The sequence below is a fragment of the Podarcis filfolensis genome (assembly GCF_964270895.1).
Source record: "Podarcis filfolensis genome assembly, chromosome: 16".
In the NCBI taxonomy this organism is placed as follows: Eukaryota; Metazoa; Chordata; class Lepidosauria; order Squamata; family Lacertidae; genus Podarcis; species Podarcis filfolensis.
The window spans coordinates 23335146-23362931 of record NC_139620.1 but is presented as its reverse complement, the minus strand read 5'-3'; the positions used below and the strand labels follow the sequence as shown (position 1 = coordinate 23362931).

At 44.0% G+C, this 27786-nt stretch overlaps 1 protein-coding gene across 9 annotated transcripts in view; it reads left to right on the top strand.

Annotated features, from left to right (window-relative positions):
- Window positions 1-21206, top strand: part of EWSR1 (EWS RNA binding protein 1) — a 28347-nt gene extending 7141 nt beyond the window's left edge. The window contains exons 4-19 of one of the 9 annotated variants that reach the window (XM_083590107.1): window positions 155-281; window positions 628-645; window positions 4779-4965; window positions 5702-5866; window positions 7169-7380; window positions 8232-8415; window positions 11246-11280; window positions 11836-11868; window positions 12408-12526; window positions 15581-15710; window positions 16668-16790; window positions 16878-17049; window positions 17673-17770; window positions 17849-17911; window positions 20325-20577; window positions 20776-21206. In XM_083590107.1, coding sequence (XP_083446233.1) covers window positions 155-281; window positions 628-645; window positions 4779-4965; window positions 5702-5866; window positions 7169-7380; window positions 8232-8415; window positions 11246-11280; window positions 11836-11868; window positions 12408-12526; window positions 15581-15710; window positions 16668-16790; window positions 16878-17049; window positions 17673-17770; window positions 17849-17911; window positions 20325-20577; window positions 20776-20815 — 1959 coding nt within the window. In that variant the 3' untranslated portion in view covers window positions 20816-21206. Of the gene's footprint in view, window positions 1-154; window positions 282-627; window positions 646-4778; window positions 4966-5701; window positions 5867-7168; window positions 7381-8231; window positions 8416-11242; window positions 11281-11835; window positions 11869-12407; window positions 12527-15580; window positions 15711-16667; window positions 17050-17672; window positions 17771-17848; window positions 17912-20324; window positions 20578-20775 lie in introns of all 9 variants that reach the window. The other 8 variants (XM_083590106.1, XM_083590108.1, XM_083590111.1 and 5 more) reach the window with 8 other exon arrangements.
- The last annotated feature ends 6580 nt before the right edge of the window (window positions 21207-27786 follow it).

The window sequence follows — 27786 nt, the reverse complement described above, 5'->3', positions numbered from 1 at the left end:
TCCTTTGTCTGAGCAGGAAAATATTTGATACAGGACGTGGGGTTTCACCCGTCTCTGTTGCATATGATTACAGACTTTTTCTGTCCAAATCAAATTCTTAAAATCTCTTGTGTAGAGCCCATAGTTAAAATAAACCCTTTCCCTCTTTTTGTAGCAGGCCTATGGGCAACAAAGCTATGGAACCTATGGGCAACCCACGGATGCCAGCTATACCCAGCCTCAGACAACTGCTACTTATGGGCAAACTGCATATGCAAGTTCTTACGGGCAGCCTCCAACTGGTAAGTGTACCTGTGTCTCTTCCCACCCAGTCTCTCCTTATTTTTTCATTGTGCTTTGGAGACTTTAAATTAATCTGAGGGTGGGAACTCCCAATCTGAGGGTGGGAAGCAAATTGTACTTTAATATTATGGATCACTCTGGGTACTGGTTCACATGGAGATTGAGACATTGCTGAAGAATGCTGCTAGCAAGATGCTAACATACCTGGGGAATGAGGCACTCTACCCTTTGTGACAGTACTAAGACTCTCTTAAACCTTTCTATTGCTCAAGGATGAGTAGTTCACAAGACTGCTTGCCTGTTCTGATAGTCTGCCCTCTACTTCTTGTCTTGTGCTTTCCACAGTAGAAGGGACCAGTACAGGTTTGAATATCCTGCTCAATTTTGCATGGGAAATGCTGTTCATTTGGTCTAAATTTATGCTGTTAACCCTTTAGGTGGTTTTATTCTAGCAGCAAAACTTGCAATACGGTTGGCACAGGCCCATTCAGTGTTTGCTGCTCATGTTACTTTGCAGCAGCATATCTGCTGTAGAAAGGGTGCCATTCATAAGCTCTTTTTGACTACTGTGTTGTATGGATAAAGCTTGTGTATTAAAATGACAGCTATGAACAAAGATGATTCAAGCTAACCAAACTCAGCTGTCTTCCCGGTGTCCTAAAGGGTGAACAGCATGATTAGACACATTCAGCTGTTGCAGCCACCATCTCTGCATGTTCCATGTTATTGGTTCCTCTTTCAGACATTTACCTCAGTGTTGTCATAAATGCTCTGTAAATTATTTTGCTTGTGCTAAACTGTGTTAAAACTGAAGTTCTGTTCATCCTGATGCTTTATTTTGATGTCTAAAAAATAGACCTACCTTTTGAAGGTTGTACAGCATCCACTTGATCTATGGTCTGAACTTAAAGTGCATGCAAAAACACTGCAAACAGCATCCTGGCTACAGTTTTAAGTAGCATGTTTTTTCCTTGTGCTTAAAACTAATAACTACTGTGTTGGCAGAAAGAAGTTTTAAATAACAAAACGGTGAAACTGTTTTGGGTTGTACATTTAGCCAGTAAAAATAACTGTATAGTGAATGATGCAGATGTATTAGAATGTTTCCAATTTGGCATATGAGACCTATATGTTCCCCAAACAGTTCAGTACTTCTTGCTGTTCTACATTTGCCCCAGTAAGAGGTAGGGATGGAGGAAAGGTGTTGCCTGGAGGCACTGCATATGAGCATGCAAAGTAGATACCTGATATATAAAGTAGGCTCTTTAAATTTTCTCAGGCATAGCAGGAAGAGGATCTAATTCTTCCTTGCATGCCAAGATGACTGAATGCTTATGCAGGTATATCAAATACACAGTTGGAAGAATTGCTTTACTTTTCTCAAATCAGCAATTTACTGGCCCAGCTCTGTTTTTAATGATTAAGTTGGTAGCGTAACAATGGAGGAGTCAGTTGTTTAATCTAGTTCTGAGTTTACAGATAGATTTGAAGACCCTGGAAGGAAATGGAAACATTTGAAAAAAGCTTTGTTCAGAAACCCAAGAAGGGGGAGAAATTGGGGGTGGGTGGAACTATATTACTACTGGGAATAGCTAGGTTTGTCTGTTAAATATGCCACTGGTTACACAAAGATGAAGTGCATCAGTATTAGAACATACCACTCCTTTCCTCTGTGACTATTGTATAGATCGTGAATATTCAGATGCACAAGGGGGATGGGATTCTAGCAGTCTTGGGGAAAACAAATATTGTAAGAAAGTAAACAAAGTTGAGAGGAGAGAACCCCAAACCAGCCACATGAATAATGAGTATGGTCAGTGAGCATGGATCACAGTCTAACTGGGGATAAAGCAGAATAATGTAGTGACCAAAATTCTGAGTAGCAGCACATTGCTACACTGCAACATGTTGTGGTTGGTCCAGCTTTTTTTATACCGTAATTGTCCCACAGGAATTTTAGTGTCATTAGCTTTTTCATTACAGATGTTGGGTCTGCATGATTATTTTTTAGGTCCATATATTGCACAGGGTCCAAGGAGCTCCCTTCAGGCTTCCCCAAGGGTTTGAGCAGTGCCCAGTGGGATTTCTGATTTCCCCCCTTGGGACAGCATATCCTGTTTCATTTCTCAAACTGATTTTGAAAGTACATCCTCAGTTGTTTCTAAGCATTAGAAGCAACTGTTAGAAAACATGAGCCCTAGGACTCCTTGATGAAGCTTGTGGTTTTGTTCACCAGATCCTGGATACCATTTCTAAGCTGAAGTAGTACATGACCACTCTCCCCCCCCCCCATGTCAATAGTTCCTCTAACTTTTTAATTCCATATTGTTAAATATATTGTCAGATCTTATAGCATGGTCATCTCAAGAGGGGCTTGTTCCCCACATCAGTTCAGCGTCGATCCAAGGCATCTCTCTGAGCCTGCCAAGATGGTTCTGTCGTTCTCCCTTCTTCTTCCCAGCATACCTTGTAAAGCCCTAAGTCTCCTGCCAAAGACAAACTCTTACTTTCTCGTGACACACAAACATCCTTGGGAACCTCTGCTCAGGCCCAAGGATTCTTCTTTGATATGGGCCATCCACACCGTCTGTTATGCTATCCCTGGTTAACTATGTGAAGCTACTTGGGCATCCTGAACTGAATGCAACAGCACTTGGCTTAGTTTTAATTAACCAAACTTAGCTTGCTTCATGAATTTATGAGTTGGTTCAAATTCAAGCTCTTTACAGAATCTAAAGATTATGGAGAGTCTGGCCGTCCCCCAAACTTAACAACAATATGCTTAGGATGCAGCCACTTGTTCTTTCATGTCTAACTATTTCTAATAAAGTAAATGTTTAAATAAAGAAAATGAACTTCAATATTTAATGAATAACGAACAGTGCTACTGTTTCATATGCCAAATTATAGCATATGTCTGTGTTCTTTAAAGTAAATAAAGTTGGGGTTCAGTGAGAACAATTATTACATAATTCAGTTTCCCCAAAAAAACATTTTCCAACAACAGTTTAAGGCTTCAGTTTACTGAAAATGGACATCAATGTTCCTACATTGTGGGTTAAAAGACTGCTCCATATATGTTTGAAAGATTTATCACATGACTAGTCATGAATTCAAATTTACTAAGAGATCTGCATATGGAGGAAATCTATTTTAGCTTGCTTTTCTTTATAACTTGCATTTGCAGTTAATTCTGGAAGCCATTCTGAGGTTGAAAATGGCTATTGGCTGCACAAAGCTTGCTACTCTGTTTACAATCCTTACCCATGTTTTGCCAGTTCGTTTTTTGATTCCTTTGTGTTCCACTTCACCTGGAGCTTTTGAAGAATGCTTCATAAGCATTTTGAGACAGTGCCTTTCAGTATAGTTCGGTGCCAGTTGCTTCTAAAGGTTGGATGTTAGAATCATTACAATAGTCACTGTGGAAGGAGTGTCTCCGTGATAGTTATCTAGTACTGCTGTCTTTTCAAAGCAGCAGAGAAGGAGGATAGAGCCTTGTAGCATTATATTATTTTGTCTGAGAACCTTGTGCATTATGACCACATATGGGCATGTGATTTGGTTGCTGTCAAACTCCTTCACTTTGATTTCAGGCCACAGTGATTGCAGCAGTGTGTGTAAAGTGGCTGTATTTTTTTAATCCCGCCCCAGCTCCTTGCATGTCTTAAGATAGCTTATCAGAAATGGGAGCAGTTCTAAATCTTTCTCCTTGATTTGGTTGGTTGATAAGGCAAGTTTTGTTTTTTTAATCTGGAGGGTTCAAAAGAGTGACCCTATCTGCAATCGGAAGTGATAGTAGCACATCATATTGCAAAATGTGCAAAATGTTTCTGCTTCAAGTAACATTTGATAATTAGTTCTCAAAACTATTATCCACCTGTACAAATGTGGAAATTTTCAAGAGCTCTAAGTATACTGCCTGATATATATTTGAAATGAGGCTGAAAAATCCAGTCAGTTTGCCATTCCCCCACTTAGCTGATAGATTTAAGGTTATAGTTATAATGGCTAACAAAGAGTAGCTGTCCATTCTGTAATTCTGGGAACCATCTTGTGTCATTGAATGGTTGAAATATGTGAAAGCTTCAATCTTTGTACACTGACAGTGGCTTGTGATGGGTTTTCTTTTGCGTTATTTCTCCCGTGAAGTGCAAGGGCACTAGTTTTATCAGAATCATCCTAGTACTTTGACATTTCCTTTCGTCTTTTAACAATATTTTGGATTTAGAGATGGCTTCTGGATATGTGGTTTCCCCCCCTGAAAGTAGCTCTCTTTAAGCTGATACTAAAAAAATTCATTACTTAGCCTCTTCTCTGTTGGTATTTTTAATGAGGATGAGGCACTATCCTCCCACAAAGCATTTTTGTTTACAGGTTTCCTTGACTTCATAGAGCATTTCACTAGGGTCCTTAGTATAAATGCTTAGACGGAGTAATCAAAAGTGATGAGAAGCACAAGTGTGTAAGCTTCTCAATAAGGTTTCTTTTTGTTGCAGGCTATACCGCCCCAACTGCTCCCCAGGCTTATAGCCAGCCTGTCCAAGGTTACGGCACTGCTGCTTATGATACAACCACCGCCACAGTTACCACCACCCAGGCTTCTTATGCTGCCCCATCTGCTTATGGCACCCAGCCTGCCTACCCCACCTATGGGCAGCAGCCAGCAACAACTGCACCTGCAAGGTAACATACAAATAAAATGTGATGCATTAACATATACATTCTTGTACTTTTGGGTAAGGGAAAGAACTCTATTTGAGAACACCATCCTCTTGTCTGGCTTCTGCCCTACAGCTTTGATAATTCTGTGGTTTGTAGGCACATTCCCCTCCTCTCCACCTAATGCTTGAATGAAACAGAACTCACATGAAGTTCTTTCTGTGAAGCGCCATGTGGAATAATAGCCATGTATTCTTCTTTCACTCTGGATAAAAAGACAAAACGTACTCAGGCACTATCGCCTTAAAACACATCTGGTGTACTTTGCTGTTGGTGCTTTGATTGGCAATACATTTAAATGGCACTCAGAGTAGGATTCTTTCCCCTCTGTTAATGAAGCACCGTTGTGGCTTCTGTGGCAGTCAATGGATGGATTGTACTAAATGTTTGAATCATACATCGATAATAATTTTAATAGGTTTAGTGCATTTAAAATGGTGACCTGCCCTGTGTGATGAAGGGGAGGGGATATAAATAAAATTAAAATGGTTTTTATATTTGTTATCAAAACTCAAATCTTAGCCTAGGGTTTAAGGCAAATCCTGAAGGCAAAATGCCTGAATAATCTTCTGAGATGTAATTTCCACCTGCAGTTAAGTGTTAACATGCAGAGGCAGTACATAAGGTTGCCAGTGCCTGACATGAAAGGCAGGCAGGGGCTTCTAAAAGATTTATCCTCACGGGTGGATTTAATTTTTAGAGCCCAGGATGGCACGAAGCCTGCAGAGACTACCCAGCCTCAGTCAAGTACATCAGGCTACAGCCAGCCCAGTCTAGGATATGGACAGAGTAACTACAGCTACCAGGTCCCTGGCAGTTATCCTATGCAGCCGGTTACTGCACCTCCATCCTATCCTCCCACCAGGTGAGTTTACTGGAATTCTCAGTATATATTATCTGTTATGTATATGCTATCTGACTGGATGATATTTTGTGTGGTGATGGTGGGGGGACCTCAGGCTCAGGTGCTGATTGCAGCTCCTCAGACTGTGCCCCTCACCTGCCCTGCACCCTCCTTGAGTGCATTTTGCATCCTTGAGCCGTGTATGCCCTTAAACCACGATTAATGCTCTTGTTTGCATGGATGGAGGAACGTATGCATGTGTGGAAGCTTCTGACTTTTGTGTGCCTATGGTGCAGAGTTGAGTCACATACGTTCTGCCCACCTTTGCCTCTGGCCCTGCCCACCACTGGTAGGCAGCCCCCACAAAAGGTTGTCTGTGAGGGAATGTGGTCCTTGGGCGGAAAATTCTCCTCCCCTACTTTAGAGGATGGTTAGAAACGTCAACTCCTTTTTGCGACTTACATCACCTTGGAATGCAGAGGAGCAACAGTTACAATTCTTAATATCTATTGGCATACCATAGATAATGATTTACCTTGCTGACCTGCTCCTCAGAGTGACATTGAAAGCATTAGGCAGACTGTCCAGTCATAGCAGCACTACAGTGATCAGTGCAACTTGGTCTGCTTCTCTTTGTTGCCTTTTTCCCGCCAGCCATCTGGTTAGTTGTACTGCCATTTACCATGGCAAAAGACTTAAGCAGTCTCCAGCAGATATGGGCATCAGAGAAAAACAATAGTGGGGCTGTATCCGTGGCCACAGCAAAAACACAAAAGACTAGTAGTGTTTTGATCAGGGGTAGGCAACCTAAGTCCTGGGGGCCGGATGCGGCCCAGTCGCCTTCTCAATCCCCCCCACGGACGGTCCGGGAATCAGCATGTTTTTACATCAGTAGAATGTGTGCTTTTATTTAAAATGAATCTCTGTGTTATTTGTGGGGCATAGGAATTCGTTCAGCCCTGCCCCCAAATATAGTCCAGCCCACCACATGGTCTGAGGGATGGTGGACTGGCCAACGGCTGAAAAAGGTTGCTGACCCCCGGTTGATTTCCCACATTGTTGCAACCTGGTGGCAAAGTACTAATAGTATGCATCATTCTAGTCTGCAAATGTGCAGGTATTAGGGTTTTTGGGGGGGGGTTGGTCACAGCTTTGTCAATTTTATTGCGGCCAGTGGTGTGTACTGGTCTGGTTTTCTGTAGTTATAGATCAGCCTGGGCAAGGCCAAATTATGCATGTTTGCTTAGGCTTTTGCACATGTATAAATGGAAATAGACTGTTTTACTAAGAGCCGTTTTCCTGTCCTTTGACATATCTTTTCAGCTATTCTTCTTCGCAGCCCAGTAGTTATGATCAGAGCACTTACTCTCAGCAGAGTAGCTATGGTCAGCAGGGCAGCTATGGACAACAGAGCACCTATGGGCAACAAAGTAGCTACGGGCAGCAGCCCCCCACCAGCTACCCACCTCCGACTGGATCCTATAGCCAGACTCCCAGCCAGTACAGTCAGCAGAGCAGCAGCTACGGGCAACCAAGTGAGTGTTAATAGGGGGCGGGGTGTGTGTGTTCAGATAAACCTTTTCAACCCCAAGATGGCAATTGGGACTTTTGAACCAAGGTGTTCTGATTTAAGGGTGGCGTTGGGAAGCTTTCAGATGTTAAAAAAAATAATAATTCAAAAGCCTCAAAACCTGTGCTGTGTTTCTGCTTTTCAGCTAGCCTGTCTTTCATATTTGTCCTTTTTTTAAAAAAAATACACTGCTGAGGAGCCATTGGCCCTCCAGGTGTTGTTGTCCCATCACCCCCACTGATGGCCATCTTTTCCTGGGGGTGATGAGAGTTGGCAACCCAAGAACATCTGCAGGGGCACAGTTCCCCCAGATTCCTTTTTCTTCTGTTTTAATATTTTTCAATGCTTTCATTTTATGTTATATTGAAACAATATAAAGCAACATATTACAGTACAGTGTTGGTCACACAGTTTTCTATCATATTTCTTTTCACTAGTTTGGTCAATGTTTTGTTAATTTAGATTCTTGCTAAAAACAGATCAAGCCCTTTTGGGGCACCTTACAAATAATATATAACATATGGTTGGATTTTTGCCAGAATATATGTGAAAAATCTGCCCCCATGAAGCAGGTAGAAAAGATGCCTCTGTGTGCTTTGCTGGTTGGACCTGTTGGGGTGGAAAGAGTAAAGTAAAGTGTAAAAGCCAGCTGGGGGAAAAAATCAAGTATTTTCCAGCTGATATTTTGCACACCTGTGACTATCTTAATGAATGCTTCAGTACACCATTGAGGGTCACTGCATGTTAACTTTCTAGAGGAAGGAAATGAATGCTGTTTGCCACTTTGCTAAAATTGCCATGTTGACTATTCCTTAGGTTCATTCCGTCAAGACCACCCCAGCAGCATGGGGGTGTATGGCCAGGACTCGGGAGGCTTTTCGGGCCCAGGAGAAAGCCGAAGCTTGAGCGGCCCTGATAGCCGGGGCAGGGGAAGAGGGGGATTTGACCGTGCAGGCGTGAGCAGAGGTGGGCGGGGAGGAGGAGGCCGCGGTGGAATGGGGTAAGAGCAAACCTTTTCTTCCTCTCACCTAATTTGGTTTTACCCCATAGGGTGTGCAATGGAAAGAAGGGCTGAAAGATGTCGATGCAAACCACTTTTCCATGGAGATAATCTAATTAACAGCGAGTAATCTATACGACTAATTAATTCATGGAAACATTTTCTTAATGGGGACTAGGGGCAGGATACATTTTACCTGCAGTTAATTGAGGGTTGGAGGCAAGAGAGTGCTGGGTGTTCAAATTGTGAAACTTTCAGCTCCCTTCCACAATGAACAGAGATGAAACTCTCTGTGGGTTTAAGAACTGTTGGGTTGAACACACACACCCCTTCTGAGAGGTCCGCATGTCATTCATTCCTCCTTGCTGGTGTTTGATATCACAGGTATGTACCATGGTGTCTGCTGCTCTTGTAAAGCATTTTCTTGCCCTAGCTGTGTGTTCTCTTGGCAGTAGCTCTCTGAGCTCGTGTCAAAGCTGAATAGGCTGTGTCAAGATGCTCTTTGAAGCCCAGAGCTGTCTAGCGTAGCTGTCGCGTGTGTTCAGGTTGGTTTGGAATTTGAGGAGAGACCCTACATGGTGCAATAATAATCATAATCATAATAATTAAAAATCGCTTACAATTCTGGACGCAGCTCCATGCTGGAGCTTTCAGGTGTCCCGAACCAGTTCAGCCATTTTAACTGATGGTGGAATCTGGTTTGGGAAGCCTGTTTAGTCAGTACTTGTTTTCCATTACTGGTTTATCTAAGGTGGAAGAGATGGTGGTCAACTGAGAGGCTCAATAATGAAGGGTGTCCTTGTGTGTGTTCTACCCATGTGTACATAGAGCTATGCAGAGTGCTACCCCCAAAACCAAAATGGTCACAAATTTGGACTAGGAGGATGGGAGGGCAGAAAAAGATGTCATGGGGTCCAGTTGACGGATCAGTTGCCTTCCAGTCCCACTGCACGTAAACAGTCTTGACTGGCAAAAGAGACACTCTGCATAGCTTTACTAAAATGAATCCAGATGGTTTGAAATCTTTATTGAAGTCCAACTGCTTTTATTGCTTCAAAAGCTGTTCAGTTAATGACCAAGCCATTTTAACATTGAAGAGTAACCCTTTCAAATTGGCTTGAATGGAAAAGGGCTCCTTAGTTCTATTATAAAGATTTCATCTGTTAGGTGTTCCTAGATGTGTTTTAAAGTAGACGCAGACACTTGAAATTGCTATCACCACATCTTTTTTCTTTTCTAAAGTCCTCCCTAAAAAGTAGGGCAATTTCACACCCATAATCAAAAGTTCGTGTGCAGTGGCCTTGGCATTGGGGGAGTGGGAGGGAATGTAACTGCTATAGGCCTTAGGCAGACCCCATTCCCAGGGTGGCCCTATGAAACACTTACTTGGCCACCAAGGGCCAGGGTAGGGGAACTATGTCCCCTTCCATGGTGTGGTGATGCATTTCAGTGTCTGTCCTGCAGGTAAGGAGCCCAATGTTCTTAACGTGCCCTCTTTCATTGCCTCAATATTTTTTTATATTTTCACTGGCTGTTAAACATGGAAACTTTTTAACATGCTTTGTCGCATTTATATGCTACAGGTTACAAAGTGAGAGCCTTGTATACACTTCAATACTTAAAAAGTACCCGTACTCAGTACTCAGCCGGCAGCATAATGAAAAGTGGGACTAGACACGGTGTCCATATGGAGAGGAAAAAATATACATAGAATATTTTTAACCAAATGTGTTCATTGTATAAATGGAAACCTTCTGTAACTTTGGTAACTGCATATAGTACTTCATGTTTGGTATTGAAACGAGAGGGGAGGTGTAATAACTTTAGAATTGTGTAAAATTAAAGTGTAAAAACATGTGTTAAAAAGGGAAACATTACATATATGGTATATATACTTTGGGAAAAGAGACAAAGCTGCATGCAACAGCTTGGAATTGTGTATATTAAATCTTTTATGGGTTAAAGGTGCAATACTTGCTAACAGTTAGTGGTCCTTCTCCCTCCTTTCTTACTTCCATCCAAATGATTCTTTCACATGCACCCAAAAAGCCATTTTTAGTGGCACTTTATTAATTGGGCACATTTTTGCCCATAAATTATGTTTTGTGGCTTCTCTCCATCCGGCTCCCCCCCCCCCATGTTAAAAGCTAAAGCACTGATTTGTTGTGTTGTGTTGCATTGTATCCACAAAGCTGCACCCTTAGGCCTTTGTACCCTGGTATATTCTGTAAGTTCTCCTTCCACAGAGACTGTTAAATCCAGTAGTGACCTGAATGTATGGCTTTAGTGACTTGTCATCTGAACTGTGTTCTAGGGATTGCTGTATCTTCTTTTTCTCCTTTTCCCCCTCAACTGTTAATGTTAAAGGTCCTCCGCCCAGGAGCTTGGCTTGCTGGCCTCACTCGCAGGAGGCTGAGGGTGCAGTTTTATGTATGCAAAATTAGGAGGGAGTTGGCCAGTGGACATAAAATCTTTGTGTGTTTTGATAAGCGAATAGATAAATGGAAAAGTTCCATTTTTCCTTCTCGGGGGCCAAGTATTGCATTGTTAATACCATTAGCCGTGAAAAAAGGGTCCAACTGCCACCGTGGGGCATCCAAACTCAGGCAAGCAAAGGTTGCGTGTGTGTAAAGGAGATTTGAACAAGCTGCCCTGAAGAAAGGCCTAGTGACGAGATGAGAGAGAGAGAAAGAAAGAAAGACAGACAGACAGATGCATTGTTTGGATATGTTTAGCCAGTGCCCTTCTTCCCAGTGAGCCCCAGAGGCTCCGAGCGGTACTGGCTTTTTAAAGGGAAAGGCCTTCATTTCTTCGTTTATCCCCCCAGCAGCGCTGGAGAGCGAGGTGGCTTCAATAAGCCTGGTGGTAAGTTTTTGAGCATTACAATGGGATAGTGTTTTAAAAAAAATGCAACCAGAAAATAAAAAAGCCCATAATATTTGTTAGTTTCATAAGTCGTTAAAATTCCATATGCAACAAGACTTTTAATGGGTACTGCCGGCAATGCCTAGGGGTCTATAAGGTTTTAACCTACGGTTACAGAACGAAGGGTAAACAAAGGGTGATGATGAGAGGAACTACTCCTTTAATTTGGGGAAGGAAATCATTTTAAGCGGCTTTGGTTTTTTAAAAAATAAAGTAACTGGTGGTAAACAAGCACTGATTGGCCCAAGAAAGCCCCCTTTAACCAAGTGTAATACCAGGTGATGGTTTAGAAAGCTGCTAAAATAGCAAGCTGATCTCGGCAGCAAATGCATAAAGGGTGTGCATTGCAAGTTTTTTTGCAGTGCGGTCAATTTGAGTTTTAACACATGCCATCAAATGGCGGTTGTAAATAGGTAGTTGTGTGTGTGTCAGTAGCGTAGCTTGCAAGGCGTGCACTAACAATCTCTTCTATGATTTCTCTTTCCTGGACGGCAGGACACATGGATGAAGGGCCAGATCTTGATTTAGGTAATTTCAGAAAATTCTTTAAATCTATGGAATGGGTCCCATGTCATTAGTCACCCTCAGCAGAATGCAGTCTTCTCTCGCTTAAAGTAAAATGTTGCTTGTTCATCTTAATGTTGGAGATTGACAGAGTCAGACACTTCTCAGGGCTTCTGGAAAACTGATCAGCCCCTTGCTAGTTTTGCCTTCATTGTGGACAGTAGTTATTAAGGGTGCGTCCTTTTGCTGAGGGCCACCCTACACAGTCCTGGTGCTGGTCATGCCTTTTCTGTGTTTTATTGAGTTTGCATTTTTAAACTGACTGAAGCTCAGTTAAATGGCATTCTTTGAGACTGGAAGTCCAGAAGTATTGGCCGGTCTTGGTAGCCAGCTGTTATTTGTGGTTGCCTCTGATGCCTCTCCTCACTTGGATCCTCTGACCTCCTACCCTTGGGGAAAATGGGTAGTAACCCTGTTGGAGGGAGGAATGAGGCCATGTTTGCTTCCAGTAGCTGTTGGGGTGGCCTGTACATGGTGACACATTTTTCTCTCTCTCTCCCCAGGCCCACCCATAGACCTAGATGATGATGCTGACAACAGTTCAGTGTATGTCCAGGGGTTGACTGACAATGTGACCCTAGAGGATTTGACAGACTTCTTCAAACAGTGTGGCGTTGTCAAGGTAAGTAACACAATTTGTAAGGTGCAGCCTGTCCTGCTACTTGATGGAGTTGTGGGGGAGGTGATACAAATCCCCCTTGTGATTAGGCTTTTAAGTTTTCCCATGTGTCTTTCATTGTCCCAAGAATACCTTCTATTCTCCTCCCCCTGAAAGGAGAGGAGAGATTCCAGACCATCCCTGGAAGACACTGGACACACTAACCACTGATATTAACCACTGGCCTTGACACCAGAGTTTTGGGTGGGGAGGTTAAAGGGGGGAAATTGTTGGTTTGATCTGAATGATTTTTGGACTAGGGAGGTGTGGTTTGAGGTTTTGCTTATTTGCTAATTAGTGGATCAAAGTATTGCTTTGTTTATTATTTCAGTATTGTTAATATTGTTCACTATTATTTATACAAATCTAGAAATGTCTCTCTGCCACTTCTTGAAACAGTCCATTTTGTCCAAGATTTGCAATGATTGAAACAAAAATAATATTCTTGGCAATACATTCATCTTTATAACAGCAATTCGACCCAACAAGGAAAGCTTCAAGTTTGACCATATCTCTAGATCCTTTTTCACTTCTGACCAACATTTCTCATAATTGTCTTTAAATAGGTTTAAGTTCTTAGCAGTCATATTAACCCCCAGGTATTTTACTTTCTTAACCAATGTTAAACCTGTCTCCTTCTGAAACCTCTCTTTCTCAATCGGTGTTAAGTTTTTCTCAAGAACTTTAGTTTTTAACTTGTTCAACTTAAATCCTGCCACATGACCAAATTCTTGAATCAATTCTGATATTCTTTTAGTACTAGATTCTGGCTCCTGTAACGTCAATACTAAGTCATCTGCAAAAGCTTTCAATTTGTACTGTTTGGCTCCGACCTGTATACCTTTAATCAGACGGTCCCTTCTGATCATATTTAGCAGAACCTCCAGGACCGAAATAAAAAGCAATGGGGAAATTGGGCAGCCTTGTCGTGTCCCTTTCTCTATCTTAAATTCCTCTGTCACCACGTTGTTAACTATTAGTTTAGCCTTTTGTTCTGAGTAAATTGCACTTATACCATTTTCAAACCCTTGACCAACCCCCATCCCCTGAAGATTTTTCTTCATGAAACTCCAAGAAATATTATCAAAGGCTTTCTCCGCATCTACAAAAATTTAAACTGCTTTAGTATTAATGTTCACTTGCAACTTCTCCAAAATGTTAATTATATTCCTCGTGTTGTCAGACAAGTGTCTACCCGGGAGAAAGCCAGCTTGGTCTTTATGTATCCCGTCCACTAATACTTTTTTTAACCTTTTAGCCAAGATATCTGCGAAAATTTTATAATCCACATTAAGCAGGGATATGGGGCGGTAGTTCTTAAGTTGTGTCTTTTCAGACTCATTTTTTTTTTTTTAAATAAATTTTTATTAGAGTTTTACAAGAGAAAAAAATAAAAATTTACAGAATAAAAAAAGAAAAACCACAGATAAAAATAGACAATACAAAAAAGAAAACGCACAAAATACACAAAAAACAGCTAAATAAGAAAAAAAAAGAAATTAAAAAGATAAAACAAATCCATTTTTCTCAATATCCTCAAAGTCATATGCTTGTATCCTTGACCTCCTCACACCTCCCCCCTTTTGTGTTCCCATTTTCATACTTAATTCAGCAAATTCTTACCCTTTTTCAAATATCTTAACTTTGTGTCATAACATATTATACCTCAATATTTTCAACCATTCATCAATACATTTTTTACATAATCTTATTAACTTTTGTCACTAGTTACCACTTATTACCAATCCAAGCATAATTTTAACATTCATTAATTTTACAGTATTTCCGAAGATAGTCTTTAAATTTCTTCCAGTCTTCTTCCACCAACTCTTCTCCCAGGTCTCGGATTCTGCCAGTCATTTCCGCCAATTCCATATAGTCCATCAGCTTCATCTGCCACTCTTCCAGGGTGGGTAGCTCTTGTGTCTTCCTTTTCAGACTCATTTTTCGGTATAAGTGTAATATAGGCTTCCTTCCACGACTCTGGTGCTTTTTTCCCCTCCAAAATTTCATTACAAACCTCCTTTAGTGGTTGAATTATCCAATCCTTCAAGGATCTATAATATTTTGAGGTTAAGCCATCCGGCCCTGGAGATTTGCCCAACTGCATATTCTGGATGGCACCTTCCACCTCCTGTTCTGTTATTTTATAGTTCAACATTAACTTATTTTCTTGAGAGATTTTTTGTAATCCATTTGTTTTTAAAAATTGGTCTATATCAAACTCTTTCTGTGGCCCTTGTGTATATAACTGTTTAAAATACCTCTGGAAGCATTTTCTAATTTCCACTGGATTCTGAATATTCTTCCACTTCCAAGTTGGTAATGGTGTTAAGTTTTTGTCTTTTTTTCATTTGCCAGGCTAGCAATTTTCCACATTTATTGGCCGATTCAAATGTCCTTTGTCTCATCTGTTTAATTTTCCATTCTATTTCCTGATTCATCATCTTCATGTATTGAACTTGATATAGCTTTATTTCTCTCAGAATCTCTTGTGACTTTGGTTTCGCGCTCAGTTTCTTCTCACCCTCCTTTATTTTTTCCAAAATTTTGTCTTTTTTCTCATTTTGAATTCTCTTCTTTATTGCATTCTGTTGAATTAGAAACCCCCTCATAACTGCTTTGCTTGCGTCCCAGATTACTCTTTTTTCGATGGTGGTGTTCATATTTATCTCAAAATAGTCTCTCAAGGTTTTTTGGGCCTTCTTGGTAACCTCTTGATCTCTAAACAAGGTGTCATTCATCCTCCATCTGAAGGAACCAGTTGGTGTTAATTTCATCTCCATTTTCACAGCATTATGGTCGGAGCAAGTTTTAGGGCAAATTTCCACTTTTCGAGTCTTAGGTCCCAGTCCTCTAGTTATCCAGATTTGGTCAATTCTTGTCCATGTCATTTTGGCTTCTTCTCTAGGATATTCTTTGAAGCATCTTGCTGAAGAGTACTTCGGGGTGGGGGTGGTCTAGCCTTGGAATTTACTCCTGTCCAGAGCATGATTATCTTCTCTCATTGCCCCTTAGATGAACAAAAGAACTGGACAACCCATGATAACAATCTACCTTGACAAGGACACAGGGAAGCCAAAAGGAGATGCTACTGTGTGCTATGATGACCCACCGACTGCCAAAGCAGCTGTAGAATGGCTTGATGGTGAGTGAATTAGAATAGTACAGTTACTGCTGCAATTTATTACCCATCCTTCACCTTAAGGTCCCAGGGTGGGTTACAACTATTAAAGCACAATATTAATATTAAAACACAATATTGATCAATATTAAAAGCTTAAAATTACAGAAAGGTGGGTCCTAAAAATACACATCTCAAGTGTCAAAAGCCAGGGTAAAGAGTTGCATCTTGAGCATTTGCCATATAATGAAGGTACCAGAGGCACCTCTGAGGGAAAGGAGTTACACAACTTTGGGGCTACCACTGAGTAGGGAAGAAGGTGGTCTTTCAGATATTTGGGGCCTGGGTTCTTTGGGGCTTTAAACACTAACACAGAGCTTTCCAAACTTTTCATGTTGGTGACACACTTTTTAGGCATGCATCATTTCATGATACAATAATTCAGTTTTACTAGCAAACCAGAGGTTAAACTAACCCCTTTCCAGCCCCGAGAGAAGTGTGGGGAGCATTTGCGCAACACACCTACACTTCAGCCAACACAAATGTGTCTCGACACACAGTTTGGAAAGCTCTGCACTGATATATTAGATGCTCAGTAGCTCAAAAGGTTAGAAAATGTCAACCTAATGTATATGTAGTTAAAACAAATGCAGTGTGCCTTATTACATCAAGTTTGATTGCAAGTGGGGTATACTGGGGTGTGTGCCATGATTTCCACAGGAGTGCAGCATGGCTGGGCCAGTGGGACACACAGAAGTGTGTGAACAATGCCTACTGAAATTTCAGAAGCTGGAGGAGCGGTTGAGTGTTGCATACTCCTCTCTTTACATTAGCCTCAGTTATGGAAGTGGCAAAGTTTGTAACTTCATTCCAAAGGCCTTGGCAGTGTGACTTAGATCTACTTGCCCAGTTGTAGGTGGCTCATTCTCTGCAGCAGTGAAGCTCTTGTTCACAGAGAGACTTCTGCTTTGTGTGTTTCAGGCAAAGACTTCCAGGGCAGCAAGCTCAAAGTCTCTCTCACCCGGAAGAAGCTGCCACTGAACAGCATGCGTGGAGGCATGCCCCCACGTGAGCCACGTGGCATGCCTCCCCCACTCCGTGGAGGTAATCTTTGGCTAATGCTGGCCAGCATTATTAAGCCCCCAAGGGCTCTGTGGTGTGCTCATGAACTCACCAAGTGTCTTCTTTCAGGCCCAGGTCCTGGGGGCCCAGGCGGTCCTGGTGGTCCCATGGGCCGCATGGGAGGCCGAGGTGGCGACAGGGGTGGCGGTTTTGCCCCAAGAGGACCACGAGGATCGAGAGGAAACCCTTCTGGTGGAGGAAATGTCCAGCACAGAGCAGGAGACTGGCAGTGCCCCAACCCGTAAGTTTCATTCTCTGCTCTCACCAAGTTTCTGTGCATATGAGAGTCAACATAGATCTTGGCTGGGCTGCCCTGGTGGACTCCTGCATGATAGTTACCCCAGGATGCAGTTATGCAATTCATTTAGGGTAATATTTTGGGTGTGGACATAGTTCCAATGCCCTTTTCTTGGGTAGCAGCCACCACCTCAGTAATTCACTTACCAGCTCACCTAGAATATTGCTAGGTTCCTTGTAAGCATGTGTTCCTGCTCGGCCCGATCAGTTGTGTGGCCCAAAAGGCTAGGCAGCCTGTTTCCGCTGACTTGCCTTTCCTTAGTCAAAACAAAAAAATTTTTTTCCTGCCAGTAGCACCTTAAAGACCAACTAAGTTAGTTCTTGGTATGAGCTTTCGTGTGCATGCACACTTCTTCAGATAGTTATTCATGGGAAAGCATCCTCAAAAGATGGTCCAGATGAATTTGCCTCTGGGTAGAGGCTTTCCTTGTGCTCCCCACCCCAGATGTGAATGAAATTGTGGTCAGCTGGGTTTCCCCCGCCCCAGTTCCCCCGCCTTGGTTGTTTTTTCATGTTCAGCCAAGAAATGCACTTGGCATCTCTCACTATACACTGGTCCTTTTCCAGGGGGTGTGGAAACCAGAATTTTGCCTGGAGAACAGAATGCAACCAGTGCAAGGCTCCTAAACCGGAAGGCTTCCTCCCTCCACCTTTCCCACCTCCAGGTATGTTCCTCTTGTCCGCGAGCTGGGGTGGGAGTCGGAATATGTGACACTGACCTCTGCTTATGTGATGTTCACAAGGTCCTGGATTCTTGCTTGGAAAACCGCTGCCACTTAGAGGGCTCATATACGGGACAAATAGTGGTAAGGGAACTGTACAGGTGGTATATTTTTCCTTCGTTTGTGTATACACTTCCAGCAGAGTGAAATGGGGAGGTGACGCTGCGCCATTCACAGTCGCCATAAAATGGCCACTGTTGGTTCTTGGAAGCACTGACTGTGGACGCATTGACCTTGCCAAGGTTTACGCTGGAGGTGGGGTGGCGCCACATTTGGTGGAGGAGCTGCTCTGATCAGACCCGGCTCCAGCTTTTCATGGGACCTTGGGCAGGGATCACTCGGCACGATCTCTGGGAGCGGGGTGGCTGATGGGGAGTGGTGTGCCCAAAATGGGGGGGGGGAGGAGCCCAAGAGTCTCCAGGGGTTGTGCCTATGGCTCATGGGGGGCTGGCCAGACCAAAAGCCAGGCACATGGTTTCTGGCTTGGCCATGCAAAGGGGAGTGTGGTGCAATGTTGGTAGCCCGTTGCAACCAAGTTCTTGAGCTACTTGCTGGTGGGGACAAGTTAATTTTTTATACTGGTAATATTCCTCCCATATCCTGCAGCAGTCGTAGTCTGCCCAGGAGAGCACATGGTGTTCAGTGCTCAGAGCCATGTATGTGCAAGCTGCATGTGGAGATCGGGGGGAGGGAATGTTAAGGGTTGTTTAAATCAGGCACACTCTCCCCTTCCCCTGACTCCCATCACCAATCTCTTTTGCATGGCTTCAGTTTCACTCACCTTCCCAAGCTGGACAAAATGGGTAATGAGGCTGGCAGGTGCTGGACGTGGGGGCATACAATGGCTTGTCTGTTGAAATCACTTGTATGCGTCTTTTTTTGCCCCTGCTCAAAGTGGTCCATATATATATGAGAGAGAACATTTTGAAACACTACACTGAAACAACAAGCAGGAAAGCATTACTTTCTGTTAAATTTAATCACAAAATTATGGAGGGCCTCTTGGCTATGGGGAGCCATCCATCACAATTTGAACCCCTAGCACTTTACGGAGTAGCCATGAAGAGAAGCTATTGATTTGATTCATCAGTTGGCTTAATGGGGACGAGTTTCAAGATTGCAGGATGAGGAAGTTGGGGAGGGGACTTTGCCCAATGCCATGCAACTCCAAATGGCAGGCCCTGGGCAGTTTCAGGAAAGGTATGGTGCCATGTTGCATTGAGTCAGTAATTGAGCAGGGGCAAATGGTGTCGTCTTGATTGGTGCTCCTCTACGGATGTGTTTGAGTTGCAACTTTAATTCCCCTGTAGGCACTGTTGTCCTTATGTGCTGATCTTGAAAACAAACTGCACCTGCCTGCCCTTAGAAGTGGCTGTTTGAAAAATCATTTAGAGCCAGGGTTGTAGCCCTCCAAACTGCAGTTACCATCAATTCTGACTAGGTCCCACTGGCTGAGACAGATGAGAATTGGAGTCCTGCAACATCCCCACCATACCCACCCCTGATCTATAGAATCTGGTGCGAAGTGGCCTAGCTGCTCTCTGCTCTGTTTACTCTGTCTCAGTGGAGGTGCTTATGGATGTTTTCCTACACTCTCGCGCTGAGTTACGCAAACTGATTCTCCTTTTCTTGTCATCACAGCCTACCTTCTCACATGCTTCCACCAGGCTTCAAGCCTGACTTGGAAGCTGATTACAGGTGGAAGGAGGGCTGCATGCCAAGTTCTGTGTTGGAACCTTAAAGTGTTTTGACCCCAAAGCTGTTTTTTCTCTGCTAACTTGTACACAGCCCATGAGCAGTAACTTCAGTTTAAGAATCGCCAGCCTGTTTTAAAGCCCAACATTAAGTTGCATTAGGAGAAGCAGCTCAGTCTTCCTCTATGGTTGGTGTGTGAATCTAGGTCAGTGTTTCCCAAACTTGGGTCTTCAGCTGTTTTTTCAGACTAAAGCTCCCATCAGCTGTGACCACTGGTCTTGCTAGCTAGGGATGATGGTAGTTGTAGTCCAAAGACAGCTGGAGACCCAGTTTTGGGAAACACCGATCTGGGTCTTTTCTTGTATTGACCCTCTTCCTGCAGTTGCTTCCAGTAGGAATGATCAGCTGTTAGGGCAGGTTATGAGGAACCACATTAAAATGAGGATATCCTTCCTTACGGTGACTTGCAGAAAGGGTGAGAACGATACGGGAAGTGGGCATTTGTGGTACGGTATTTTGCTTGCAGCTTTTCTTGTGGCTGCTGCTGCTGCTGCTGCTGCTGTCACATGTTATAAGAACAGGTGCCATATTTTAAAGCAGTAGGGACTCCCTAAGGTGGTAGCACACACATTCACACCTATGCAACCCAGATATGTGCCATCATTTGGTCATTTTTGTGGGCCTCGGCATGTCTGGGTTCTGCTGCCTGCGCTTCCGAGGCAAGTCTTCAGCTGCCTGTCTAGTGTTACCACCTTCCCAGCAACCCTTTGCTCGATTGAGTGGTGCTGTCTTTCTGCACTAGGTGGTGATCGTGGCAGGGGCGGCCCCGGTGGCATGAGAGGAGGTCGAGGGGGCCTGATGGATCGCGGCGGCCCTGGAGGGATGTTCCGAGGGGGCCGAGGTGGAGACAGAGGCGGATTCCGAGGAGGCCGGGGCATGGATCGAGGGGGCTTCGGAGGAGGTCGGCGAGGAGGACCTGGGGGCCCACCTGGACCTCTTATGGAGCAAATGGGAGGCAGAGGCGGCAGGCGTGGAGGACCAGGAAAGATGGACAAGTAAGGCTTGGGGAGGGGGAAGTGAGTGGTGTTGACAAAGGGGAGGGAAGAGGTCTGGGCTGCAAAAACTGGAGGAGGAGGCTGTTAGTTGCAGCCACATGCTCTTATTTGAAACCTTCTCTCCCTGTGATGCAATAGCCTTTGGGTATGTGGTTGTGAGTCTGACCCCCACCCCCTTTCCTCTCTTTCCTTTGCCAGGGGAGAACATCGTCAAGACCGCAGAGACCGGCCTTACTAGTGGCAAGCCACCCCCTCTCCCTTGCAGGACTGCATTTACTACCAGATTTATTTTTTAAACCAGAAAATGTTTTAAATTTATAATTCCATATTTATAATGTTGACCACAACATTATGATGATTCCTCGTCTGTACTTAGTATTTTTCACCATTTGTGGAGAAACATTAAAACAAAGTTAAATGGTAGTGTGCTGAGTTATTCTTTTTCTCTCTCTCTTACTTTTTCCTTTTAAAAAATGGTTGTTTAAACTAAAACCCATAAGAAAACCATTGTTGTGAGCATGCTCAGTAAATCTGTGTGGAAGACCCAGGAGGAAGGAAACTTAAAATCTGTAACAATGTTAATGGTTGTGATGTTTTTTAAATAAACTTCCAAATGTTTATAAATGCAACACCTCTTAGCATGTCTTCGCAACAGCAGTGACTCCAGTAGGAGGGCAAGCATCCTTCAGGTTTCCCTGATGTGTGGAGGCCATTGGGTTCACCAAGGAGCTCTGTGTCGCACTGTGGTTTGCAAAGTCCCAGGGCCACTGCCAGTGGAGAGGGACTGGAGCAGGCCTATGAAGTGCACTTGCTAAGATACAGCCTGCACCTGCATGGTGAACGGTTGGGGAAACCTCAGGCCCCTTCGTTCTCTGCCCGGCCCTTGGGTCTTCCTCAAGTATCCTGGAACTATGTTGAAGCTTCTTGCCTGCCTTCAAGATCTCCTGATGTTCTGCATGGGTGGAGCGTAGTCTACTTTACGCAGGTAAGGGTCACATCCATTGCCCCACCCCTGTTCCTCTGGCTCTATGGACCACAGGTTGAAAAGAGTTCTTCACCCATTGTAGGTACATGGTTTCCTGTATTTAGAGGCAGCGATTGCTTCAAAAGCTCCTTCGTCCTTACTATTTCAAAGCTGTATAAAAGCACACCGCTGGGCTCCTTAGATACATTTTAATTTCACCTTCACACTGGATTGTACCAGACCTGCTACAGTTCTATTCTGGAGTGTTGTGCTCCCTGCAGAAAATCAGCTGCCCAGGCTGACTGCCAGAAGGTTTTATCAGAAACTACTTTATCTGATCTCTACAATGCTGAGCAGGTAAGACCTCTGCAAAGCTGGACAGCAAATAGCACAAGCATGCTAAAGGTGTTGATTAGAGGAGCCTGTGCTTTGTGCAGTGTCAATTATACATGCATTTGTTGTCTCTGTTCCTTGACTGGTGTAGACACAAGCTAGAAGAATGTATTCAGGTCTCCTGGCTTAAGAGTGTTTTTGAATTTGAAATTCTGTCACTTCTGCAATAAGTATACAATAAGTTTTTACAACCCTTCATCCTTACATTTAGCAGCCTTGAAAGACTACCAATCTGCGAGGCTGCCTACCTTTCAGTGTGCTCTCCTATGGTTCCTGTGTAGTGGGAAGAAGAAATTAAGCTGCAAATCTATTGCATCTTCCAGGAGCAGAGGAGGAATGGGGTGGGCGCTGATGGTAATTGCACTTTGGATTATATCTTGAGAGTGTCTCAGCAAAAATCAGTCCAACTCACACCACTGGGAGATTTTTTTTTAAAAAAACAATCTTATAAAACAAGATCTGCAAGGCAACTCAGTTCTGTGCTATGGGATCAAACCTATTACGAAAGCATAATCAGAATCCTTATGCATACATGAAGGCAACATTTGGTGTCTATTGACCTTTTGTTTTGTGATTCTGGGGCTGCTTATATCATGGAACCTATGCAATACAGTGGTACCTCGGGTTACATACGCTTCAGGTTACAGACTCCGCTAACCCAGAAATACTGCCTCGGGTTAAGAACTTTGCTTCAGGATGAGAACAGAAATCATGCTGCGGTGGCAGCAGGAGGCCCCATTAGCTAAAGTGGTGCTTCAGGTTAAGAACAGTTTCAGGTTAAGAACGGACCTCTGGGACGAATTAAGTACTTAACCTGAGGTACCACTGTAAATTGGATTTGCCATTGTGTTTTACTTATTTATGAAAGTGTTCATACTTCCACAAAATACCAAAGTGGTACCCAGAAATACAGAAATATAGAAAGGACTAAAACATTTTTAACAATACAAATCTAATAATACTGTTAACAACCCATCAGTTTACAGCTGCCCTTGTTGCATCAAGTCCCAAAATAAAATTGCCTGTCATTCAGTACCAGGGCACCTGTTTTGCAAGCAGAATGTCACGGGTACAAGCACTGGCATTTCCAGGTAGGGCTGGTAAAAGGACTCTGCCTTCCAATCCATAGATATCTAGATGAAAGATCTTTGTACTTCCAGATGTTGCTGAACCACAACTCCCATCAGCCCCTGCAAGAACAGCCAATGGGCAGGGATGGTGGGAGTTGCAGTTACTGTGATAGGTATCCATGGCCTGATTGGGTATGAAATAGTTTCTTGTCCTCCAATTAAAGGCAGCCAACTTCTAAGAGCCAGTGACGCTTGCTCTTCAAGAACCACCTTGGATTCTAGCTTGTTTGCTTTTAAATCTTGGTTTTGTTTTTTAATTGATGCTGGTGGAGGGAAAACCTGGGACTAGTGCTTTTGGTGGTATGACCACCAGGTGGCAGTCTGTCATTTGGAAATGCAGCATTATTTTTGAGCTATGTCAGAATCTTCCTTCGTGGGCTTTGATTTTCTGGTGCGCCTGAAAGGCTGGACCTTAGGCGGTAGACATCTGCTTTGTATGCAGAAGGTCCCAAGATCCACCCGCAGCAACTCCCAAGCAGGGCTGGGAAGGTTACTTGCTGAGACCCCCAGAGAACTGTTGTCATTCAGTTTGGGCAAAACTGAACTAGGTCTATCAAGAGAGTGAAGGACCATAGTTCAGTGGCAGGTATTTGCCATGAATGCAGAAGGTCTCTGTTTCAATCCCTGGCATTTCACGGTAGGATTGGGGATGTTCCCTTGCCTACCAGTCATTGTGGGCAGTCCCTAAGTGATCCAATGGTTTCTCCTTTAAATGATCCCTTCATACAGAATCATGAGGACTACATTCTTGCTTCATTTTTAGCAGAGAAGGGTCATAGTTTAGCTGTAGAGCATCTAGTTTGTACTCAAAAGGTCCCAGGTTCAAACTTTGGTATCTCCAGGCAGGGCTGGGAAAGACCCCTTTCTTGAACCCTGGAGAGCTGCTGCCAGTCAGTGTAGGCAGTACTAAACTGGGTGGACTGATCTGTATAAAGTAGCTTCCTGCAACTGCCTGTTTTTGCCCTGCCCTGTGTGTCTAAGAATCCATAGACGATTGTCAGGAGTGGCTGACTAAGGAAACCTTTCCCCTTCAGCTCTGTCCTTCAGATGACTTAATCGGGTCAGGGACTCGTTCCCTGGAACCTGATGGGATGTGACAGAACTGCACTACAGCTGAGAAATCCCGACAAGCAGATGCCCAAGAATATTGTTTGCAAATACAGTGGTACCTCGGGTTACATACGCTTCAGGTTACATACACTTCAGGTTACAGACTCCGCTAACCCAGAAATAGTGCTTCAGGTTAAGAACTTTGCTTCAGGATGAGAACAGAAATCGTGCTCTGGCAGTGCAGCGGCAGCAGGAGGCCCCATTAGCTAAAGTGGTGCTTCAGGTTAAGAACAGTTTCAGGTTAAGTACAGATCTCCAGAACGAATTAAGTACTTAAGCCGAGGTACCACTGTACATAAATGCTCAGGTCCTGCTGGGGCTCCCAACTTGGGGTGGCTGAGAACCTTAATATGATGGGGAACTTCTTTATTGGAAACTTTTGCGGGTGTGTGGGTGTGTGTCACATACCAGTGGTGGGTGGGGCCAGAGGCCAAACTGGGCGGAGCAATGCATGTAAATACCCCCACCCCACCCTGGTCTACACCTTTTTTCTATCCTCCTTCCAAGCAAACCAAGAACGGTATTTTCACAGTTCAATATCACCTTTGAGGGTGCTTTTAAAAAAACCCCAAATGGTATATAAATGTTATGAAAGGGGGGAAATATTACTAAATCAGGGACTTGCCTGGCAGGTGGGTGGGGGTCCAAAGCCACCATTGCCCCCCAGGCCTGGATTTCCGCACCCAGACCTCTAATGTTAAAAAAGAGAGAGCTAAGAATACTGCAGGTGCACAATAAACAAAGCAGGCACCATTTCTGTTTCATCTAAATTTGGTGCAAGCTGTTCTCCATCAAAAGAAGCACAAAAGCAGCTTGTTAGTTTTAGAAGTACCATCCGTGCTAGATCAGAGATACACCACCCTCATTATGTAAGCTTTGCCTTCCCGGAGCTGAAGGGATGAGAGCAGCTTACAGAAACGTTCCGTAGCTGAAAACCATCTAAAGCAAAATTATTTCAAGCTCTGGTCACACGTGGACACACTTAAACCTTCCTGCTCTAACTTCCGGAAAATATCCTTTCTTAAAGAGATTTTCATCTCACTAGTATTATATGTTGACTATCTCATGTCAAACAATTAAGCCCTGAGCCTCTAAAGTTTGGCTGGCAACATCATGAGAAGTCCTGCACAATGATAGATGATGTTGCCATGACATCATCACTTCCCACCCAGAAAGCTGCCATGTCATGCTTTGGGGGTGTGTGTCATGTGACCTCTCTATAATGATGGCAGGCCAGCACGGACCAACAGGCAAAGGTTTTGGAGCCCTTGGTCAATCAAGGGAAGGGTGAACCAAATTAAAGAGAGGCTGAGAAGTGCTTTGGACACAAAATGCTATAGAATTTGAAATTAATCGTTATTTTTTTCCTGCTGTGGCATTCACCCCTGGCATCTCCAGGCAGAGCTGGGCCTGGAACTATGGAGAGCTGCTGCCAGTCAGTGTCAAGAAAGCTAGCTGTACAGATTGTCTGCCCCATTTATAAGGCAGATTCCTATATTCCTATCTCCTTCCAGTTCGGTTTGCAAAGTCATTGGAGGGTGGTGGTCCCGGGACGTCCATAGATGGGCTACCTGGGGCTGTGGCAGGAGGGCAGTGACACAGGGAAAGAAGCTGCATGGGTTATGGCCTATGCTCTCCTTCCATACAACGCTGCATTTCTAAGGCAGTTTCCTGGCGCTGTTCCTCCACATATTCAGAGCGAAGGACGATGGCTCCGTAGCAGAGCACCTGCTTTGCATCCAGAAGGTCCCAGGTTCAATCCCCGGCATCTCCAGGGAGGACTGGAAGAGACCCCCACCAAGAACCCAGAGGAGCTGCTGCCAGTCAGTGTAGACAATATTTAGCTAGATGGAACAATGGGGAACGACTGTAGCTTAGTAATAAATCATCTGCTTTGCATGCAGAAGGTCTCCAGTTCGATCTCCAGGTAGCACAGGAAACATCCCCTTGTGGGCTTGATGGACCAAAGACAGCTGCTTATGTTCCTATCCTTCATGTGTCTGGGTTTCTAATGGGTCCCCCTTTTTCCTCCTCCTCTGTTTTGAATTCACCTTTTAAGCTACGTGCAGCAGAGCCCTGTTTTCTGCACCTTTTGCTCTGTAATGTTCTTTATCCACTTACCCTAACTATGACCAGAGTCTGAAATGTGCATGCCGCATTGGCCGTGCGCCCCATGAGCTTTAATCGCAGAGGGCGTTTCCTGCCATTGCTTTTGTCTGCGAGGAACCTGGCTTGGGTACATTGAAAGGGCTCGGTTGCTGCTTAATAATTGAAGCGCTGTACTCTGTTCTTTCATGTGTTGATGTGTTGCTCTTTTTCCAGTAAATGATACAGAGGAGGCAGGAACAGATCCCTCCCTAACTTAGCTGAACGTCTAGTTAGAGCTAAGGAAGCTTTTTATTATGATGATCACATCTAAGGTAAAGGTAACGGGACCCCTGACCATTAGATCCACTCGTGGCCGACTCTGGGGTTGCGGCGCTCATTCTCGCTTTATTGGCTGAGGGAGCCGGCGTACAGCTTCCGGGTCATGTGGCCAGCATGACTAAGCCGCTTCTGGCGAACCAGAGCAGCGCACGGAAACGCCGTTTACCTTCCCACCAGAGTGGTACCTATTTATCTACTTGCACTTTGACGTGCTTTTGAACTGCTAGGTTGGCAGGAGCAGGGACCGAGCAACAGGAGCTCACCCCGTCGCGGGGATTCGAACCGCCAACCTTCTGATCAGCAAGTCCTAGGCTCTGTGGTTTAACCCACAGCGCCACCCGCATCCCTTATGATCGCATCTACTGGGCTTTTAATGACAGATTAAAACATGGCTTTGTATTCTACAAACCAACCATAGCTACTTGTGGCTTTGGAACAAACCACAGTTAATGAAGCCCAATAAACTGTGGCTTAAGACAAGAGTTTTCAACCGAGTCCCAAGTTTCAAGGAACAAAATTAGTCCCGGGAGGGAGGAGTGTGAGATCACAATGTGTGTGTGTTCAGTTGTGAAACTACACTGCTTGGCAATAGGCCCTGGCAGGCCAGCAACCCACAACTCCATTTGTACAACGCAATGTGTTGAAGGTTCATCCCAACCATATCTCCCTAATACTTTCTGCATGCAAGGCAGATACTCTGCCCCCTGAGCTACCACCCTTCCCCTAAAGAGAAATTAAGATTCTAGTCCTTATTGTTCTTTTTTAAAATTGAGTTGAATTAAATAGGAAGCATACGAAGTCAGACCTATTGGTTCATCCAGCTCAATATTGCCTGCACCAACTGGCAGCAGCTCTCCAGGGTTTACAGGCAGCAATCTCTTTCCCAGCCCTGCCTGGAGGTGCTGGGGATTGAACCTGGGACCTTCTGCATGCAAAGCAGATGCTCTACCACTGAGTTACAGCCCTTCCCTTCTGTGTATAGAGGCATCTCAACAGCAGGTGGTAGCATTTTACAGGATACAGTTCCACTCTGTTGGGTTTTTCCTCTCCTTTGAAAAATAATAGATCTGAGTGCTTTGCCAGCCAGAAGTGTAGCCGCAAAAGAGATTTTTTTGGGGGGGCCTTCCTTTGCCAAGGTGCAAGCCGTTGCCAGATGTTACATTAGAAGGAGAACATAATGGGAGA